Source organism: Arachis ipaensis, chromosome B4 (assembly GCF_059453495.1).
Source record: "Arachis ipaensis isolate K30076 ecotype BB chromosome B4, ASM5945349v1, whole genome shotgun sequence".
NCBI classification, from domain to species: domain Eukaryota; kingdom Viridiplantae; phylum Streptophyta; class Magnoliopsida; order Fabales; family Fabaceae; genus Arachis; species Arachis ipaensis.
Window position 1 is genome coordinate 146,150,141 of NC_142439.1, and position 16,419 is coordinate 146,166,559.

The 16,419-nt window shown below is 31.3% G+C and overlaps 1 protein-coding gene and 2 pseudogenes across 2 annotated transcripts; all 3 read right to left on the reverse strand.

Moving 5' to 3' along the window:
• Positions 1-3,809: 3,809 nt before the first annotated feature.
• On the reverse strand, positions 3,810-5,498 carry LOC148569559 (F-box protein CPR1-like; annotated as a pseudogene). Its single transcript, XR_001619278.3, has 2 exons — positions 5,349-5,498; positions 3,810-5,119 (listed from the first exon to the last, which is right to left on the reverse strand). The product of XR_001619278.3 is annotated as an F-box protein CPR1-like (transcript).
• Positions 5,499-8,069: 2,571 nt separating this feature from the next.
• LOC107635568 (F-box protein CPR1-like) lies at positions 8,070-9,929 on the reverse strand. Its single transcript, XM_021122190.2, has 2 exons — positions 8,711-9,929; positions 8,070-8,472 (listed from the first exon to the last, which is right to left on the reverse strand). The coding sequence occupies exons 1-2, from the start codon at positions 9,903-9,905 to the stop codon at positions 8,444-8,446; spliced, it is 1,224 nt and encodes a 407-aa protein (XP_020977849.1). The 5' UTR covers positions 9,906-9,929; the 3' UTR covers positions 8,070-8,443.
• Positions 9,930-12,913: 2,984 nt separating this feature from the next.
• LOC107637419 (F-box/kelch-repeat protein At3g06240-like) lies at positions 12,914-13,686 on the reverse strand (annotated as a pseudogene).
• Positions 13,687-16,419: the final 2,733 nt, after the last annotated feature.

The following is a 16,419-nucleotide window of genomic DNA, read 5'->3' on the forward strand; positions in this document are numbered from 1 at the left end:
TCTTTAGTTATCACATAATAGAAGTGACTAGTTGAAATCTGTGTTTAAAAGAATATTTAGGATTTTATTTATGATATGTTAGTGTTAAAAAGATTTAAATTTAAAATTTAAAATTTAAATTTGGTTATTCTGTTTTTTTATTTGTTTTTAAATTAAAAAAAGGACAATAAATATAATTAGATGTGTTTGTAGTTTTTTTTAAATTAATGTTTAAAAAAATTAAAAAAATGACAATTTTTAAAAGATATCATATAATTATATAAATACTATATTTTTAAGGATATATTTTGGAAAGTGTATAAAATAGTAAAGTTAGATTTATTTAGTATTCCTATTTAGTTTAGTAATAAATCACTCTAAATTAAAACTTTTTTATTTAATATATTTTTCACTCTCACATTCTAATTATTTATTTAATATTTTTTATTTTTATCTTTCACAAAATATTATGCAATTAACATCAAAATATTTATACTATAATAAATTAATCAAAATAAAAATATTCGAATAAAATTTTTTTTAATCAATTTCCGAACAACCATAGTTTTAATTTCTCTCCCTTTTTTTTTTTGCTTTTTTAAAAGTCTTTTGTTTTGATATATTTGTATGCAAAAAATTACCTTAAGAAATTATGTTACATTTTTCATTTTAAATTTGTGTAGCTTAACATACAAGGTGATTAAGTATTAATTTATTTTTGTTTTGATCTGCTATAATTTGTTAGAGAACTACTTAAAACTAACTGCGTTAACAGCATAATTTAAAAGAAAAGTGTATATTTTGTGTATGTAATTGATAAAATAAAATATCTTTTAAGTTTTACATTGTCAATTTTCTTTGTACATTCATTACCTCATTTTTAATCATTAAACAGCCAAATAAAAAAAGGGGCACTCTACTATACAGATTCAAGTTGTATAAAGAGAGAATTAAATTTTTTTATAGTTATTTTTTATTATTTTATTAATGTTCAAAATGTGGATTCTGGTATTTTCAATCTCTCTTTCATCACATAAAAAGAAAGACCTTTAAACTTACATCTTTACCATATAATTCATCATAAAAAAAATATAGGAGCAAGCAAATTAGGTAGTCTTAGGGAATTTTGCTGACTGTGCGCCGAAAAGGGTAGCAGGGCAACTATGGGTTTCGAAACTGAATGTGAGAGATACTCTTTAGGGAATTTTAAAAGTCAAGGACGATTATGGGTAACTCGCCCAATCTTAAGGATTACTTTGAAGTTTTAGTCTGTCCCAAAAAAAATATCTCCGAAAAGTTCCTTTTCTTCAAATCAAATTAAGACATTAAATCATATGATTCAATTTGATGTGATGCTCTTTCTACATGAGACTTGTGTATAGTATAAGACTAGACCAACTTTTATGATATGGCACTAAGTAATGGTCCAAGGTCGAATAACCTAATAAGCTATATGAATATTACATCAAAGTAAGTAATTTGGGACTTGCAATGCAAGCTATCATAACATTTAAGAGAAACAGCAAAAAATGGGAGGTATAAGATTAAGAACTTACTTCCATTATAACGGTGAACTCCAACCTTTGACCAACATAGCATAGTATTCAATCTCTGACTTTCTCAATGGCGGACAGTTGTTGCCAATGATGATCAATTTTTCTGTAAACAATAAAATTTTCACAAATTATTTTAAAATTCACAATCATATTTTAACTATTTTAAGCAAAATTTATTCTTGTTCATTATGGTTAATGAAAACGGGCTTCAATTCAAGCTAAATTTAATATAGAATTATTGCATATATATATATATAGCCAGGTTTTTGGCCTCATAAACTCCAGGACGTCCAAACATTAACCATGCACTTTCATGCATTTAGCTTTTGAATAAAGTTGGAGAAGTTTGGTGGTTAACTCACTAGTCCGTTTAAGCAAATGGCGAAGATTCGAATCCAGCCTTATACATGTAACAACCTGTTAGCTAGCAGCAAATTCTTAAATAGAGTTCACTAGTCCTCAATTTTGCCTTGTATGAGTAGCAATTCATTGGCCAGCAATAAATTTTATCAGTCACATATTGATTACTTGTATGACATTAAGATAGATCTTATGAGTCTTAATTATTTCATTGTGATGTGCCTAATAATATTACAAAGAATATACATCAACTAAAAATTATTTAAGGTGTTGCCAAAGCTAACATCTTAACTGAAAGTATACAATCAATAAGAAAAAGTATATTTATGTATAGCACTCAGCACAATAACAAAGCATACCTCAACAATACTAGATTGTAGGAAGCAAGACTGCTATGAATGATTCCCTTAGCATTTGATACATCAAGTTTCACCATGAATAGTCAAACTCACATCTGAATGCAACTTGATGCACAATGCATCTTGCTCAGGACTTTTACATTGATCACAAAGTAATAAGGCAGCTACTCCAATGAAGATGTTAAAAACATCTTCTTATGATGATCTTTGTTTAAAAAGTGTGACTTATTTGTTTAGCAACATTTTAAATAAAAGTAACATTTTTACTTTAAATAAAAATCAAGCCCTACAACTTATCATCCAATGGTCAAAATGAAGTATCTTCACATGATGACAATTATGAAATCTTCATTGGAGTAGCCACCAAATAATAAAACCAATCAGAAATAATGTAGTGCAAAGAAGAGAAGAATAGGACCTATCCTTTTAAAACGTGTTGAAGTAGTTTCAGTAACACTTCTACTATATATCCTTAATTAAGCAGTAAGTTTAATATAAGAAATTTCATAACAACAAGAATTAATAATCTATGGTTTTAAACCAATCAAATTTATGTTAGATGACTTAAATTTTTCATGAGTAGTGGATTGATGTCCATGTTGTTAAGTTTTCCTGAGAATATGATTGGATACTTGCAAGAAACATCATATGGATTAAGGAATGTCAGAGTAGAGTCCAAGATGAATTCACTTTTTATTCTTTCAAAACCCATATCTGAGTTCTATTATCACCAAAACTGTAGTTTATGAAATACAAGGCTAGGCACCCACCTTGTATTACGATTCACGAGATTGATCCATATTCTTCTCCTTCTTGTTCTTCATCGGGAAAATGAAATCAAGAAAGGTCACTTTAATCATAGTATCGTCATGAAATATTTCGTTTAGGTCAGAGCAGTAGTGAGCTTCTGCAGGGTCCTTGATGAAGAGGAATGAAGAGGTGAGTGCTGAGGAGAAATTTTACAAGAGATTCATTTGACAAATTCACTAGACTCCACACCTAGCATCTCAAGTTTGCAGGAGAAACGTATTATCCCCAAAAGAATCTACAATTAAAACTTCTAGGATTGGATTCATAAGGTTTTGACATGATAAAAGAAAAGTACATTATGCAATCTGCAAAATAAAGCATCTAAAGTTTTACATAACCAACTAAAATAAACATCTAAAGTTTTGCATAACTCATTTGCACTTTTCAAATGTTCTTCTTCCCCATGTGTCAAGCTGTTCACTTGTATGTTGGCTCCTAATTCTCTTTCTTTGTTTGATGTTAACCTTTAGCAACATCAGGTTGTTCAAATTATTCATGGTGAACTTGATGGCCTGCAAAAAAAAAAAGCTCAGGTAAAAGACAATTTCAGACATGAAAATAATCTAAACTTCAAAACTGCACAGCAATCCCGGACTACAGGAAGCAAGACAGCGATCAATGATTCCCAAGCATTGATAAATTCAAATTTCAGCATCCAGAAACAAAAGTCACATTTGATTGGAACTTGATGCAAAATGCAATGAAAATTAACAGGAACAGCTTCGTGCAAAGCATAGGAAAATGGTTACATACGGATTTCCTTCTTCATATTCATCTTCTCCTTGTTATCCTTGTCCTTAGTGTCACTAGGGAGTGGCAAGAGACTCTCTGTATACACAATAATGGGTTCACGTTTGGGAAGCTGACAATACAGATCTTTAAAATGCTTGAGCAGGTCTCCTCTGACATTATATATGAAGTACCCTGTTTTACCACACGAAGTATAACCTCTTCCAATAATATCCCTATTACTAGTTAAGGACAGAGGCAGGAAGTCCTTGCAAGGAATCTGATAGAGAGTCCAAGATGAGTGCACTTTATATTCTTTCATCACACATATGTCTTACGGCAATCATTATAGCGAGAATACAAGGCTAGGCAGCCTCCGAGTAGGGCAAGACCTGGGTAGGAGCATGACAGTTGTTCCGGCGCAGATATAGTTGAAAAAGTCATTTCCTTGAGATCAAAGATAACAATAGCGTCCGTGTAATCCGTGTAATCTTCAAAATCGAAAGGCACCCAATGAACAACGCCGTTAAAGAACAACCCACCAGAATGCCAGTAACGAAAACCCAAGAGTTTGGGGACAGCAGCATCAAGATTAATCCATGAATTGGTTCTCAAGGAAAAGCAATCCAAATGATATTGTCCTTCGCAATCGCACCAAGCTAAAAGAAGTAAGTAATCATCCTGTGATGCATCATAACCAAATCCATGCAGATACAAATCGTAAGCAATCCTAGGGCCAGGGGGCTTACTACGATGAACAATATGAGAGTAGGATATTCTTTTGCTGGATCCAGTGAGTGGGTTCCATACCACAAGAAAATGTGGGTCTCGATGGAAGAGAATAAAGCCTCTGCAGGATCCTACGACCAAAAACTTAGAAGGTGGTTTCTTTTGGAAAGGGGGACACACCTCTTTTTGTGATGCATCATTGACGTCTAAGTAAACCAAGTCAGCCATAGTGTCGTTTTTCATGAAGAAGCATGCATTGGTGGCAGCGGGAGAGTGGTTAAAATGCAATTCGGCAAAGTCTGGATCAGAAATGAGAGAGCACCAGAGCTTGGAAACGCACCTGAGGCGAGCGAGATGTCTGATCGGCACCCGCAGAAAGATTATGTGAATCAGGTCAAGAGAGAGGATGTCGTGAATGTTCTTGCTCTTGTCATTCTGATTCTTCTTCTCCATACTCGATTGCTCTTTTGCTTTGTTCACTGTGTGCTTCAGCTTCTTCTTCTTATGTATGCTTGAATTGCTGAGCTTTTCGCAATTCATATACCAATTCACTCAACTCCGGTTCCCGGGACTTGAAATTAATTTAAAAACCTAAAACTAAAAGAGGAAGGGTTAGTTTTGGATTGGCTATTGGAAAAAAAAAGTTATCTTCTAAATAGGTCCATAAAAAATATGGTATTGGATATTTTTGTTCCAAAAAAATTTTATTAGGTAGGTTTCTGAATTCAAAAATGCAACTTATTCTTTAAAAATCAGAGTTGAGCATATCACATTATATTTATTTTACAAAACACCCAATTATACATAGTTTTGCAAGCAGAATTACCTTAGACGAAGAAGGATCGCGATGGTGGAGGAGACTTGGGATGAAAGAGGTGAGCGGGGGAGCTGCAGGTCGGCAATGGAACTGCATGTCGCCGTCACGGATGGAGAAGTTCTTCGCGAGGGGAGGTACGCTGCAGCTCTGGGTTTTTAGTTTTTACTGATGAAAGATTTTCTTTAGTTACGACAAAGTAGGGGTGATTAATTAATTAAAATCTGTGTTTAAAAGAATATTTAGGGTTTTATTTATGATGTCTAATTGTTAAAAAAATTTAAATTTAAAATTTTGAATTTTAATTTGGTTATTCTGTTTTTTTATATTTGTTTTTAAATTAAAAAAATAATAAATGTATTTGAATGTGTTTGTTTTAACTTTTTTAAATTAATGTTAAAAAAATTGAATAAATAACAATATTTAAAGAATATCTTTTTGGAGACTCTATTTAAAGAATATCTAATCACACTGCTTTGAATTTATAAAAATAAAACATATAAATTCTATTTTTAAGGATTTATTTTAGAAAATATATAAAATAGTAAAATTAAATTTATTTAGTATTTCTATTTAGTTCAATAACAAATCACTTTGAATTAAATTTTTTTATTCAATTTATTTTTCACTCTCACATTCTAATTATTTATTCAATATTCTCTACTTTTATCTTCCACAAAATACTATGCAATTAATATCAAAATATTTCTACTATAATAATTAATCAAATAAAAATATTCGAATAAACAATTTTTTTAATTAATTCCTGAACAACCATAGTTTTATTTTCTCTCTCCTTTTTATTTTTTTAAAAGTCTTTTGTTTTGGTATATTTTGTATGCAAAAAATTACCTTAAGAAATTCTGTTACATTCTTCATTTTAAATTTTTGTGGTTTGACATACAAAGTAATTAAGCATTAATTTTTTTTTTAGTTGGGTCTACCATGATTTACTAAAAAACTACTTAAAACGAACTACGTTAATAGCATGATTAAAAAGAAAAGTGTATATTTGTGTATATAATTGATAAAATAAAACATCTTTAAATTTTACATAACCAATTTTATTTTTTTTTTGGTGACTGTAACCAATTTTATTTATACATTTATTACTTTATCTTTAGTCATTAAAGAGCCAAATAAAAAAAAATATAGGAACAAGTAAATTAAATAGGCTTCTCTATTATGATACTTAGATAGAAGTCAGAAAATAATAAGAGACACAAAACTGATATTAGTGCTCACAACATAGTTTACAATATAAAATTTGTAACAATTCTAAAAAATTGTTAAGCATATATTCAAGACAATTAAATACACAAAATATTTAACAATGCAGAACTAGTCTTATGATATTTAACAATTCACTTTTGCTCGACTTATATTCAAGACGGTTATACGCTTATACTTATGTACTTACATGCATAAAGTGGAACTTAATGAGCCAAATACAGCTCACTATTGACAAATAAAAAATAACTCAGAAAACTGAATTGACAAATCGATAAATTCACAATTTTTAAGTTGGAATTCACATGTTATATATCTCACAACAAAGTGTATTATTCTGTGTAAAAATTGCACGGCCTATTACATTGTTTCCGCCAACCATCAATGCATAGAAGAAAAAGCAATTACTTATATAAGCCATTTAGAATCATTTAAATAGAGGGATTAGTATTGAAAGAACAAGAACAGGAATCTAATGATAGATCAGTCAAAGATAAGTAACCAAGGAAATATTGTATAGAGATAAAACATAAAGAAGCAAATCCAAAACTTGAACTGCATAGGAGAGAAAAAATAAAGCTAATAATCTCAGAAATATTACTTTACTTAGTTTACCATTATATATAATTCAAAAGAGATATTGAATTTAACAAGAGGAAACTCAATTGCATTTTCAAATGTTTGAGTTTTCCCCAATCATAGAATAAGAATTTTGAGGAGCTTCTTTCCAGCTCAACTTGCCAATCCTACACTTTATTTACAACACAATCAAAGTGTCCAAGCCGTATTCACTCCTAATTCCCTTCCCTTGCTTGACCTCTTCGTGATTCTGAGAACCTGCAGAAAATATCAAACAGTAAAATTTTGGCATTAGACATGAAAAACAGAGATAATTTTAATCTCAAAGAACCTCAATGGGAGACGTGACAATAAGAAGCAAGACATGGTTTAATGGACTTCAAATTCCCCATCAATGGTCAAAACTCACATTTGGTTGCAACTTAGTACAAAATCCATCAAGCTCATTTCGTTTCAATCAATCATAACACAAGCAAAATTAACAGCAACAAAATGGTGTAAAGCACATGTTACATACCCTTCTTCTTCTTGTTCTGCTTGATGTTGCTAGGGAGTGCCAAGGGACAGTACACATGCACAATGGACCTTGTGTAGCTGGTAGGCTCACCATAAATATATTGAACATGTTTGAGCAGCTCTCCTCTGACATTATATATATAGAACTCTACTTCACCCTCAGTAACATATCTAAAACGTGTTTAAGTAGTTTCACTAACACCTCTACTATATATATTCCTTAATTAAGCAGTAAGTTTAATATAAGAATTTTCATAACAATGAGAATTAATAATCTATGGTTTTAAACCACTCAAATTTAATGTCAGACGACTTAAATTTTTCACTAGTGTTTTCATGTTGTTAAGTTTTCTTGAGAATATGATTGGATACTTGCAAGAAACATCGTATGGATTAAGGAATGTCATTGCTCGATAAAACAGAGATAAACAGAAATTTTACAAGAGATTCATTTGACAAATTCACTAGACTCCACACCTAGCATCTCAAGTTTGCAGGAGAAATGTATTATTCCCAAAAGAATCTACAATTAAAACTTCTAGGATTGGATTCATAAGGTTTTGACATGATAAAAGAAAAGTACATTATGCAATCTGCAAAATAAAGCATCTAAAGTTTTACATAACCAACTAAGATATAAAACATCAAAAGTTTTGCATAACCAACTAAACTTCATTTGCACTTTTCAAATGTTCTTCTTCCCCATGTGTCAAGCTGTTCACTTGTATGTTGGCTCCTAATTCTCCTTTCTTTGATGCTAACCTTTAGCAACATCAGGTTGTTCAAAAATATTCATGGTGAACTTGATGACCTGCAAAAAAAAGCTCAGGTAAAAGACAGTTTTAGACATGAAAATAATCTAAACTTCAAAACTGCACCACAATCCCGGACTACAAGAAGCAAGGCAGTGATCAATGATTCCTAAGCATTGATAAATTCAAATTTCAGCATACAGAAACAAAAGTCACATTTGATTGGAACTTGATGCAAAATGCAATGAAAACTAACAGGAATAGCTTCGTGCAATGCCTAGGAAATTGGTTACATACCGATTTCCTTCTTCATCTTCTTCTTGTTATCTTTATCCTTAATGTCATTAGGGAGTGGCAAGAGACTCTCTGTATACACAATAATGGGTTCACGGTAACACAGATATTTAAAATGCTTGAACAGGTCTCCTCTGACATTATATAGGATGTACCCTGTTTTAGCACACGAAGTATACCCTCTCCCAATAATGTCCATATTACTAGATAAGCACAGAGGCCAGAAGTCCTTGCAAGGAATCTGATAGAGAGTCCAAGATGAGTGCACTTTATATTCTTTCATCACCCATATGTCAGTGTTACAGCAATCAGCATTGCGAGAATACAAGGCTAGGCAGCCTCTCAGTAGGGCAAGACTTGGATGGGAGCATGACAGTTGTTCGGGCGCAGATAAAGTTGAAAAAGTCATTTCCATGAGATCAAAGATTACAATAGCATCCCTGTAATCTATAAGTTCACAAGGCACCCAATGAAATGCGCCATTAAAGAACAACCCACCAGAATACCAGTAATGAAAACCCAAGAGTTTGGGGACTGCAGTATCAAGATTAATCCATGAATTGGTTCTCAAGGAAAAGCAATCCGAATGATATTGTCCTTTGCAATCGCACCAAGCTACAAGAAGTAAGTAATCATCCTGTGATGCATCATAACCAAATCCATGCAGATACATATTGTAGGCAATCGTGCCATAGCCAGGGGGCTTACTACGATGAACAATATGAGAGTAGGATATTCTTTTGCTGGATCCAGTCAGTGGGTTCCATACCACAAGAAAATGTGGGTCTCGATGGAAGAGAATAAAGCCTCTGCAGAATCCCAAGACCACAAAATCAGAACGTGCTTTCTTTTGGAAAGGGGGACACACCACTCTTTCTGATGCATCATTGTCGTCTAAGTAAACCAAGTAAGCCATAGTGTCGTTTTTCATGAAGAAGCATGCGTTGGTGGCTGCGGGAGAGTGGTGAAAATGAAATTTCGCAAAGTCAGGATCAGAAATTAGAGAACACCAGAGCTTGGAAACGCACTTGAGGCGAGCGAGATGTCTGATCGGCACCCGTAGAAGGATTATGTGTATCAGATCAAGAGGGAGGATGTCATGAATGCTCTTGCTCTTGTCATTCTGATTCTTTTTCTCCATGCTCGATTGCTCTTTTGCTTTGTTCACCGTGTGCTTCGGCTTCTTCTTCTTATGCATGCTTGGATTGCTCAGCTTTTCTCAATTTATATACCAATTCACTCAACTCAGATCCGGGACTTGAAATTGCCTTGAAAAAAGGGTTAGTTTTGGATTGGGTATTGGAAAAAAAAAAGTTCTTTTAAATGGGTCCATAAAAAATATCGTATCGGATATTTTTGTTCCAAAAAAATTTTATTAGGTAAGTTTCTAAATTCAAAAATGCTACTTATTCTTTAAAAATTAGTTTAGCACATCTACATTACATTCATTTTACAAAACTGCCAATACCTGTGTTTGGTTTAGCGTTAGAAAGAAGAGAAACACGTTTCAGTGCATTGAATGCTTGCTATTTATATTTGGGTACCTTTTTTTTTTAAATGTTATAGTTTTGCGTTTAGAAAATCACGTTAGGATTGAATTATTTTTTCTTATCAATTCTACCCTCTTATAGTTTTTTTGGTATTCAAATATTTTAAATATATAATTATATTTTTTTATTAAATTTTTACTTTTGATTTTGTATAAAAAAAATTTATTTTTTGTTTGACTCTATTAAAATTTGTAAGTGTAATTCTTGTATATTAATTTATTATTATAATTTTGTTATAATATAAATTATTAATCCCATTAAAAAGAACAAAATAAATAAATAACTAATTATAATTAAGAATAAAATCATAAATAATTAAAATTTATAGTTAAAATAATATTAAATAAAAGAGTATCAAGAGTACTAAAAAATTATAAGTAATATAATATAATAAAATATATTTTGATATATTTTTCATATATTATTTTTACTTTTGATATAAAAATATATTTTGCCAATTTTTATATATTATTTTTATTTTAGTAAGTAAATATTAATTTTATTATAAAATTAATTAATAATATTTATTTAAATATCTAAATTAAAATAATAGAATAATATAAAAAATTTATTTAAGTTGATGTCTATTTTAATAATTTTTTATTTAAAAATAATTTTGAGTAGTGTAATCTAAACAATATTTATTTTACTATAATCTATTTTGATATAAAGATTACTAAACATAAATTACTTTAACACAAACTTACTTTTCATCAAAATCAAGTTTGCAAAATCAATTCTATACAAACTCCCATTTAGCCAATGAGTTATATCTCAAATGGTATAGTCTCCTCATACTCAATTAAAAGGTTGCCAGGGGATGTGCGCAGTGCGGGAGAAGACGAAGGCGGCGAGGAGGGGAGGCGCTGCACCCCTGGTTTTTCAGTTTTCACAAAGGAAAGGTTTTCTTTAGTTACCACTTAGGAGAGGTGGTTAGTTGAAATCTGTTTTTAAAAGAATATTTAAAGTTTTGTTTATGATGTATTAGTGTTAAGAAAATTTAAATTTAAAATTTTGAATTTTAATTTGTTTATTCTGTTTTTTAGATAGTTTTTTAAATTAAAAAAAAAAGACAATAAACGTATTTAAATGTGTTTGTTTTAATTTTTTTAAATTAATATTAAAAAATGTTGAATAAATAACAATATATGAAGGATATTTAGTTGCACAAATATAAAACATATAAGTCCCATTTTTTGAGGATTTATTTTGTTATAATTCTAAAAATTATAAAAGCCTATACTAAAAACAATTTTTTTTGAAATAAAAGAAGTTCAATACATTAAAGTAGAGCAAACAAAAATATAGAAGATAACACACAACGAGCTACCAACAAAACCAACCTCTTAATTAGGTATGAGGAGACTATGCCATTTGAGCTATTACTCGTTGGCAATACTCAAAACAATTAAATACACAAGATATTTAACCACGTAAGACTAGTTTTATGATATTTAAGAATCCACTTTTGCTTTGACTTATATTCAAGACGGTTAAATACTTATATTTACGTACTTACATGCATAAAATGGAAATTAATGAGCCAATACAGCTCACTATTGACAAATAAAAAATAATTCAGAAAACTGAATTGATAAATCGATAAATTCACAATTTACAATTTTTAAATTGGAATTCACATTTTATATATATCTCAATTCTCACAACTAAGTGTGCTATTTTGTGTATAAATTGCACGACCTATTACATTGTTTCCGCCAACCATTAATGCATAGAAGAAAAGACAATTACTTATATAAGCCATTTAGAATCATTTAAACAGAGGGATTAGTATTAAAAGAACAAGAATAGGAATCTAATGAACCAAGAAAATATTGTACAAAAATAAAACATAAAGAAACAAATCCAAAACTTGAACTGCATATATTGGAGAGGAAAAATAAAGCAGATAATTTAAGAAATATTACTTTACTTAGTTTACTATTATATATGATTCAAAAGAGATATTGAATTTAACAAGAGAAAACTCAATTGCATTTTAAAATGTTTGAGTTTTCCCCAATCATAGAATAAGAATTTTGAGGAGCTCCTTTCCAGCTCAACTTGCCAATCCTATACTTTATTTACCGCACAATCAAAGTGTCCAAGTTGTTCCTGTATTTACTCCTAATTTCCTTCCCTTGTTTGACCTCTTTGGTTTGACACTTTGACCTCATTAGACATGAAAAACAGAGATAATTTTAATCTCAAAGAACCTCAATGGGAGACGTGACAATAAGAAGCAAGACATGGTTTAATGGACTTCAAATTCACCATCAATGGTCAAAACTCACATTTGGTTGCAACTTAGTGCAAAATCCATCAAGCTCATTTCGTTTCAATCAATCATAACACAAGCAAAATTAACAGCAACAAAATGGTGTAAAGCACACGTTACAACCCTTCTTCCTCTTGTTCTGCTTGATGTTGCTAGGGAGTGCCAAGGGACAGAACACATGCACAATGGACCTTGTGTAGCTGGTAGGCTCACCATAAATATATTGAACATGTTTGAGCAGCTCTCCTCTGACATTATATATATAGAACTCTACTTCACCCTCCCAAGGATAAGATCTTCCAATAATACTTCCATTAGCAGATAAGCACAGTGGCTTAAACTTAGAGCATACAAGATCACCATTGTTATAATACAAGGCTAGGCAGCCTCGTAGTACGGCGATACTTGGATAGGAGCAATGTGAAAACCGTACTCATGAGTAGACCAATGAATAGCCCCGTTACAGAACAACCCCTTAGATTTTAAATTATCCCGGTCCAGTAATTTGGGAAGTGCAGCATCAAGATTAACCCATGAATTGCTTCTGAAACAACACAGATCAAAATGGTTTTCGCCGTCTTTACCCTTATATGCTACAATTACTACATAATCATCTTGTGACCCATCATAACCAAAGCCATATAGAAGCGCTTCACGGCGAACGGAGAAGTGTTCATAGCTTGTTGCGGCATTAACCATATGAGAGTATGAAACTCTTTTGCTGGAATCAGTGAGTGGGTTCCACAGGATAAAAAACTGTGGTTCGCAGTGTAAGAGTACGAACCCTCTGCAGGAACCAACAAGACAGAAATCATCAGAAGGTTTATCATCTTGAAAGGGAGAGAGATGGCTATTGCATCAACGCCATCATTATCATCTTGAAGCAGTGCGTCGAGGTCAACGGAGGAAGCGTGAGAATTGCCTTGGAGGAAGAGGCATCTATGGGAGGGTGCGAGAGAGTGATCAAGATGGGATTTTGCGAAATTGGGATCGGAGATGAGAGTGTTCCATAGCTTGGAAACGCACCTCACGCACACAAGGTGTTTGATGGGAATCCTCAGTAAGATTGCTCGTATCAGTTCCGGAGGAAAGAGATCGTTGATGCTCTTGAGCTTCTTCTTCTCCATGCTGGATTGCTTCATTGTCATCGATATTAGGGTTTTGGCGAGGAAGAAAATTCATATGAACATTCCTTCAATCCGTTTAAAAAGACGAGCGTTTTCCCGCGTTTTTTCCCCTTTTTTCAGTTCCGAGAAAAATAATGCAACTTTGGAAAGCGTTATTTTAGAAAAATGGGGAAGCAATTGATTATTTTTTTCTGTTAATGTTGATTTGGTGAAAGGTTTTAACTTTTAACCAACCAAAATAGTTTCAATAAGCAACAAATCTTAATTCAAGCGGATAAACTTGATTTTCTAAGCATTTGTTGGATTCAAGTTCATCATCAAAGTTTATTAGTAGTTATCACTTACAATTTAGAGCAATCTCAATAGGATTTTTTTAAGTATTATTTTTAATTTTTACCATTTGAAATTAAAATTTATATTAGATATCATTTTTAAAATAATACTGATAATATCGTATTATTTAAAAAAAAAAAGACTAATACAATACAATCATTTATATATTCATTAAACTTATTAAATAAATATTGTAATGTTATTAATAAACTTAAATGAAATCAACTATTGGAATAACAAATTTTATATCGAATGTCAAATTAAATTTTATAATATATGATCTTACAAATATTTATGTGACATATTCTAAATTTGACATATTATATTATAAGACCTAAAATAAGATTAAACTAAAGTCACATATTAAAAATGTTCTAATAAAATAGTAATTTTAAGGATTTTTTATTTAAATTAAATAAATATATAAATTATGAAAATACATAATTAAAATATTTAAAAAATTACGTACTCTTACACATCTTGGATGTTGAGGAGTAAGTTAAAAATTGAACATATCTTGCTGTCCGAGACCCCATGCTATGACCGAACAATGCCGAGACATATGTGTTATTATCGAGATCGAAGATTGAACACTTGAGATATTTGACAACTGAGAAAGGGGTCTCGGTACTTGAGATATATACAATTTGCCTAATTTGGGTTTTAGTATCTGAAATATACTCGAAGGTCACAGTAGCCGAGATTGCTCGAGATTGCTGTGTATTTGAATAATTTTTAAGAATTTTGTTAGTTTTTAAATGCTTAAATTCGAGTATCTTAAATAAATATGGCCTTCCGAGAATATGTCCGTGATGGAGACATCAATAGATTGAATGCTATTTGGCACGTGATTGGAGATTTAGATTTTAAGGTTAGTAATTTTTTCTTATTTTATTTTCAATGAATAATTAGTTTAGATGTTTAGAATTTAGTAACTTATTTAATGTGGTAAGACTTAGTGACTAGGCAAAGTTAGACAATTTATATATATTTAGTTAGATATAGTATGGTTTGATATTTTGTATAATTGATTTAACTAATTGTAACTTAAGTGAAATAAATAAAATAGATAACTATTAATTAATACGTTAGTAAAATTAATAAGTAATTAATTGAAGTCATGCCCAAATACGACAGTCAGATTAGAATAGTGCAATATGAATGATTTTGATTTTTTATATATTGTTTGATAGTCCTATCTTTAGTAAGTGCTATGAATATTAGCAATACAAATTATATTCATACTGTATCTGTTGCATTTATTATCGATGTTTATCTACTTGGTTTAGAAATTTTAGTAATGGTTAAACACAATTAATGGTATAGACGAGATTAATATGTGAGAGTAAATGTTATGGATATTGTAGAGACCACGATTACTGTCGCCATGCCATGTGACCTTGGTATCCTCCCGCCTAACATCCTATTGCCTTATATCAGGGAGGCGGAATTTGGGCATGTAGTAGAGTGGATAGATTTTATGTTTGACAATTTCTTGATCTCTATATTTGTCGAGCGGTGGAGACTCGAGGCCCACACATTCCACCTTCCATGGGGTGAGGTCAGCATTACACTCCAAGATGTTGCCTAACATATTGGTCTGCACATTGATAACTCTAGGATGTTGCCTACCATCCATATTGTAATCCTCCTCTTCACCGTGTAACACCCCAATTACCCTAAACTTTACCTCTAGTTGTAAAGCAAAGAATAACTAAGAGTCACAACCGTTCTAAAGCTTATATTATATAATATATGTCTAAGAATTTATATAACTAGAAGCCCGATGAAAGAATAAAGCTCAAAGTCGCGTAAAGCGAAATTATAAAACGCGAAGCGTTCACACACGATAACTAAACACTTAGGCACAGACAGAACAAGACATAATATATATAAAACCTTGTAGATAGCTCCAGGATATACAAAGTAGTACTTAAATTAAACAAGACATACATATAAGTATGATATACAAAAAGAGGACTAGTCACAGCCTGCGGAGTTTAGGCTGGCTAGTCAAACCGAATACAACATAGTTTTGAAGTTTAAAATAGCAACAACCTATCTCTCAAAGTTTTCAGAAATAAAGCCTCTAAGGCAACAAGGTTATATAAATACAAAGGATGAGAGAGAGACTATATCAAAATAAAGCAGAATAAAACAAAGATAAAACCATACTCCGCTCTGTCACCATCTCGCAACTCACCGAGGTGGGTTACAACCTGCATCTAAAAAATAACAACAACATATCGTATAGTAACAGTGCCCAATATATAAGATGTAAGGTTCCAGGACGCCAAAGACAATCCTAGAACTTCACATCAATACAAATATTCAAGTTTAGAATAAATAAAAAACTTAAACCATAAACAGCGTATTCTATCTTAAGGGATTTCTAACTAACATAGCATCGTTGTCCCACAGCGT

Coding starts and splice junctions, on each gene's coding strand:
- LOC107635568 (XM_021122190.2), bottom strand. CDS start 9,905: ATGCATAAGAAGAAGAAGCCGAAGCACACGGTGAACAAAGCAAAAGAG. Junction 8,473..8,710: donor GAAGATGAAGAAGGAAATCG/GTATGTAACCAA, acceptor TTTTTTTTGCAG/GTCATCAAGTTCACCATGAA.